This window comes from Mya arenaria, chromosome 16 (assembly GCF_026914265.1).
Source record: "Mya arenaria isolate MELC-2E11 chromosome 16, ASM2691426v1".
Lineage (NCBI taxonomy): Eukaryota > Metazoa > Mollusca > Bivalvia > Myida > Myidae > Mya > Mya arenaria.
This window is the reverse complement of record NC_069137.1, coordinates 1,983,362-1,989,420: the sequence shown is the minus strand read 5'-3', so window position 1 is coordinate 1,989,420 and position 6,059 is coordinate 1,983,362. Positions and strand designations below refer to the sequence as shown.

At 32.2% G+C, this 6,059-nt stretch overlaps 1 protein-coding gene across 1 annotated transcript in view; it reads right to left on the bottom strand.

Annotated features, from left to right (window-relative positions):
* Nucleotides 1-3,226: 3,226 nt before the first annotated feature.
* LOC128222330 (CD109 antigen-like) overlaps nt 3,227-6,059 on the bottom strand; it is a 30,848-nt gene continuing 28,015 nt past the window's right edge. The window contains exons 20-21 of the mRNA XM_052931309.1: nt 4,197-4,216; nt 3,227-3,280 (exon numbers count right to left, since the gene is read on the bottom strand). Coding sequence (XP_052787269.1) covers nt 3,227-3,280; nt 4,197-4,216 — 74 coding nt within the window. The remainder of the gene's footprint in view (nt 3,281-4,196; nt 4,217-6,059) is intronic.

The window sequence follows — 6,059 nt, the reverse complement described above, 5'->3', positions numbered from 1 at the left end:
ATGATATAGAGGATAATTATTAACACAGTAAACATATTACATTTTTTATATTTTTTCTCCATGCTTGTTTACATTGAAATATAATACTTAAATGACAGTGTTGCAGCGGAAGATGGCGGTATATAAAAACTGTTTGTGAATAGAACTTCTGAGCAATTTATAAATGTACTTTATATACTAAAAAGAGAGTTATGCTAAAAGTTATATTTCTTCAAAATATATTGTACACTTATACTTACTTGTCGGTGCTATATAGAAATAAAACACACATTTTATATAATGATATCAATTTAAAAGTTCAATCAATTTATCCAGTATTAAAGCTGCAATCTCACAGATTTACAGTTTTGAGCTTTGTTATAGTTTTAGTCTGCTGATTTTGGTATCAATACCTTCGTTTCACTCATATAAGATGATAAACAATAGAACAAATCTCAATTGTTTGGAAAACTGCCGAAAAATTTTTTTTTCCGAAAGCTTTAGTAATGATTTTAGCCATACATATCCATTTATTAACGTAAATATCAAACAAACTGCGATCTGATATTTTGTCAGCAGTCTTGTATCACTTATTTTCAGACATATATGCAAATATTGATTCAATCTAAGACAACACAAAACAACAACCATAATACAACCCCTTAGAAGTAAGCACATAATAAATTTGCATATACGCCCTTTATCCAATAGCATTTTCATTGCTTTGTCTCAAAAAATTTCTTCAATGATCAAAAGCATATATTACATCGCAAAATACATCAGTCTGGACTTGTGAACGGTTCTGGCTTTTAAGATCTAAATACAAATAATAAAGTAACGTATTCAATACTTACAGGGCAAAGCTGTAATGCAAATGTAAGGGTATTACTTACAATGACAATGATTATTTTGCATGTTTTCTTTTTCGAGCAATAATTATTAGTAGTATATTAAAGTTCATTAATTTGTATGTATAACGAATAGTGTTTCTTTGTGATAATACAATTATTAAACGTTCCTAAATACCTACTGACTACTGCTGTAATTCAAATATAATGATGCTTTAATTTTCTAATTATAAGTTAGAAAGAACATTGGACAAAAACATATATACGAACTTGTTTATTGGATATAGTATAAATGAGTCCTTTTCATAAAGTATTTCGAATGCTCCTTTTTTCTAGAAATGTGTTAACCCTTTCAAAATGATAAAGACATATTTTTTTGTCATTTTACAGCTAATTCGATGTGACTAGCAATGAACAGCGATGATTCTTGAATTAACGTTGATTTCTCGAAGAGTAAGACAAATCGGAACATACTACTTCCAATGAGTCGAACATGGACACTTATGAACATATGACCGGCTGTTTGGAGGCTCTACCTAAACAATGGAACTTATTCATATGTAGATAATAATGACCGAATGTATACAGCTTCTTTCATTATTGTCGTAAACGTTTACATTTTTCGTATGGGAAGTGGTGTACCAAACCTAGAAACGCGCGATACCGCGAAAATAACCCGATTCCAACATACAAAAAGATATAAAACACACTGATATTAACATTTCCAAATGTAACCATCGAGATTGGTCCATCCTCATTTGTTTCTTACTGAACGATGCTCGACTGCTGTTAGAAATTTACAGTGGAATCAATTACTTTTACGTTTTCATTGATAGTCAACATATACGTGTAAATAATATATATGTGTGAAGTAAATTGACCTTTCTCAACAAATCTAACGTTCATAACTGAAAACAACTTGCCTACAAGTATAACTCTACCCAACTTTCGGTTAACATTGTATGAAATATTTGGCAAAAAGCCTTTTAACAAAATCAAAACCAAGAAAGTATGATTAACCTCTTTTCCAATAAAATTTCCAGACATAATATACATTTCACAAAAGTAATTTTCTATCAGACTTAGTATGTTTTCTTAATAAAGTTTTCCAATAAAACTAAACTTTCGCTAAAAGTAAGCAAAATTCTTTACTTACGGCCTCTCCAATCTACAATAAAACAAGACCAATATAATGATAGTTTGCATTTTCGAATTATATGTCATTTTAGTGGGAAAAATTGTTCTGAGATATGCATAACAAAAGCATTCCACAAAATAACCTGAACTTTGCAAATGACGCAGCTAACTTCACATACATATATTCTGAATTACAATAGATATAAATCACATAATAGCTTCTGTTTAATTTAATCTTGATCTGACTAAGGTTTTTCAGTTGCCCTTTACGAAACAAAACTTGATGGTATTTTATTTTTATGAATATCTAAACGACAGTATCAGCCATTAAGCCCACAAATACTGACCGTAAATGTCATCAGTATTATATAATAACTATTTCTAATTTCTGCACACGACTTAACTGATTTGCCCGTATCCCAGGTTGACGCAAAACGTGATAAATATGTGTCAATGTTGCAAGCCACATTAGAATGACAGGCTTAGTTTCTGAGAAATTACATGTTTGATTGCATTGAAAAACATTTTGGTAACGTTTTGCATAATTGATTCGCTGAAAATCATGAACTGCACTATTAGTTTGAAAACTTTTCAGTAAACGTAGACATAATTTGAAGCAAATACTATCCCCCAAAGTATTGTATTTACCTACACATTTACTAAGATATAAACTGAAAAAGTATATATGTCAGAGTCATGTAGTAGGTCAATTGTGTTTAAAGTGCGATAATGTCAAATATTCACGCGTGCAAAACACGAGTTGTTAGTTAAACATTATGAATCCTTAGTACAACTTTGACACAAACAATTGATTTTTGGCTTTTAGGTGTTTTGAAAGAAAGTGAATTGTAAATAAATCAGATATTAACAAACAATTATCTGTAAATATGCCTGCTCTTAAGTTAAGGTTCTTTAGTTACTGGCCACAACCTAAGCTTATCGAGTTAATTAGCAGTTACAATCCAGTTCAATCGATTAGTTCTTGATTTATGTGTACGACAATATTTTTATATCATTGTTACATGCGACCTTAAACCTTAATTCATTTTTCATGAAAACTAATAACTCATATATTGTAGTCGTTGAATGTTATTATGTTTATTCGATCATTGTCAAATACCATAATGGTCGGATTGGAAATATTCTACCAACCGACTGACTGTCCAATCAACCGACATTTGCAAACGTATGTGCCCCAATAACTTCACAGAGTCATACTAAAAAAGCTTAATCTTACACATATTTAATATAAAAGGTGTCGGCTACATTTTCTGTAATGCTATATTGCTACTTCTACTTACAAGGCGGACCCAAAGCTGAAAAAGATAATGATTATAATTAGGAACTTGTTTTTATTCTAGTATTCCAGAATGTAACATTCTTACAAACATTAAACTCTTAATAGAGACAATATGTGTTTACAACCTGTTAAACATTTTCTAAATTCATGCGACAAAATTATTTTGAATGACTTGATGTGGTGCTTTAAATATAATTGACGATACTGAAATATTCGTTTTATAGTTCAACCACACTCATTTCGAACGATACTTGCAGTTGCTTAGTATAACCACATACTGTATACCCCCACAAAAAACATTCAAAAGTTAAAGTCTTATATTCCGAATGGTCTTTCAACGATAATTATGTAAGGCACTTATTGATTAAAATTTAACTATTTCAAGTATTATATATCTACCAACAAACATATGTTTTAAGACTATAAAATAGGACTATAAAATTGACATAAACATATCAGATAGGCACGATGTCTAACCGTAAGTTCATGTTGTTGTTTTTTTTTCTAGCGAAAAATGCTGATATTAAAGAATACACACATCTTAATATATTGATCAAATGTACATAAATACACACATCATGTGTTACTGTTTGCAAATGCCAAAACATTCACCAAATCCTTTTAAAAAATTAATGCATTAAGTTATCGTATTTTTTTTAAAAAATAGAAGATAAAATAATAGTTTGTCCTGGAAATGTATATGCATGCAAGAGATAAAAAAGAAACACATTCGCGACGCATGTATATTTACTTAAAAGCAATAAATCCTTCGATAAATTGCTGTGGTGTTGATACACGACTATTTATTCGAAGTACCATCAAACAATTGACTGGAATTAAATATCAATATTTATTATGTATTATACAAAAAAGTCATGAATTTATTGAAAACAACAAGGACAAGTCCAATTGTAAAACATGTAAAAATAAACATCGTTCCTCGTCCATTGCCCTAAAAACAATAGACGTAGAAGACAGAAGTAAAACATTGAATAGTTTTAATACAAAGTGTGTCATGATATCAGAAACCGAACTCTTTTCTTATAAAGATTTGAGTTTGAGGTAAAGTACGCTGCCTTGTGACAGTGAGTGTTGTTGTATGATGTGTGTTGTATTGCGACAGAAGAGTTTCTCGTTTGGTGTTGGTTGCGTTGTGAAAGTGAGAGTCTCTCGTTTGTTTTTGGTTGCGTTGTGAAAGTGAGAGTCTCTCGTTTGGTGTTGGTAGTGTTGTGAAAGTGAGAGTCCCTCATTTGGTGTTGGTTGTGTTGTGAAAGTGAGAGTCTCTCGTTTGATGTTGGTTGTGCTGTGACAGTGAGTGTTTTTGTATGATGTGTGTTGCATTGTGAAAGTGAGAGTCTCTCGTTTGGTGTTGGTAGTGTTGTGAAAGTGAGTGAGAGTTCCTCATTTGGTGTTGGTTGTGTTGTGAAAGTGATAGTATTTCCATAGTGTTGGTTGTGCTGTGACAGTGAGTGTTTTTGTATGATGTGTGTTGTATTGCGACAGTGAGGGTCTCTCATTTGGTGTTGGTTGTGTTGTGAAAGTGATAGTATTTCCATAGTGTTGGTTGTGCTGTGACAGTGAGTGTTTTTGTATGATGTGTGTTGTATTGCGACAGTGAGGGTCTCTCATTTGGTGTTGGTTGTGCTGTGACAGTGAGTGTTTTTGAATGATGTGTGCTGTATTGCGACAGTGAAGATCTCTCCTTTGGTGGTGGTTGTGTTGTGAAAGTGAGTGTTTTTGAATGATGTGTGTTGTATTGCGACAGTGAGGGTCTCTCATTTGGTGTTGGTTGTGCTGTGACAGTGAGTGTTTTTGAATGATGTGTGTTGTATTGCGACAGTGAGGGTCTCTCATTTGGTGTTGGTTGTGCTGTGACAGTGAGTGTTTTTGAATGATGTGTGTTGTATTTCGACAGTGAGGATCTCTCGTTTGGTGGTGGTTGTGTTGTGACAGTGAGTGTGTTTGTATGATATGTAATGTATTGCGACAGTGAGTGTCTCTTTTTTGGTGTTGGTAGTGTTGTGACAGTGAGTGTTTTTGTATGATGTTTGTTGTTTTGCGACAGGTAGAACAAATTTGTTGGGTGTTTGCTAAATTGTGATACTGAATGCCTCTTGTTTGATATTTGCTTTTTTTATAATGGGTGTCTCTTGTTTGGTCATTTTGCATTGTGGCAGGGAGTGTATTCTGTTTAGTGATTGTTGTATTGTAGCAGTGTGTTGTTTATATTGTGACAGTCTGTGTATCTAATGTTTTGTTTGTTACATATAACTGTTTGTTTTCTCTCGCAATGTGTTTAGTTTATCTTGACAGAGAGTGTCTCTCGTTTGGTAATTATTTTCTTGTATTCGTGTTTGGTGTATGTGATATTTTGACAGTTGGGGTCTCTCGTTTAGTGTATGTTGTATTGTGACAATGATTGTCTCTCATTTGGTGTCTGTTGTATTGTGACAGTTAGTGTCTCTCGTTTGGTGTTAGCTATATTGTGACAGTTAATGTATCTCGTTTGGTGTTTGTTGTATTGTGACAGTGTGTGTCAAATATCACTCTTATCCTAAGAATTCTTAATAAAGATAAAACACAAAAGATAAATCTTATCAAAGTATGCATTAGCTTGAGGAAACTTATCAATAAAACATATAATAACAAAAAACAAAAAGGTAAACCCCAAGTACTTCAATTATTATAGATCCCAACTCTATCTGCAGACGGAGGGAAACAATTCAGAGCACCTAATGCAACTACATTTCAAAGATACGATACTACGAACAAATAAAGAAAAACATTATTAAAAA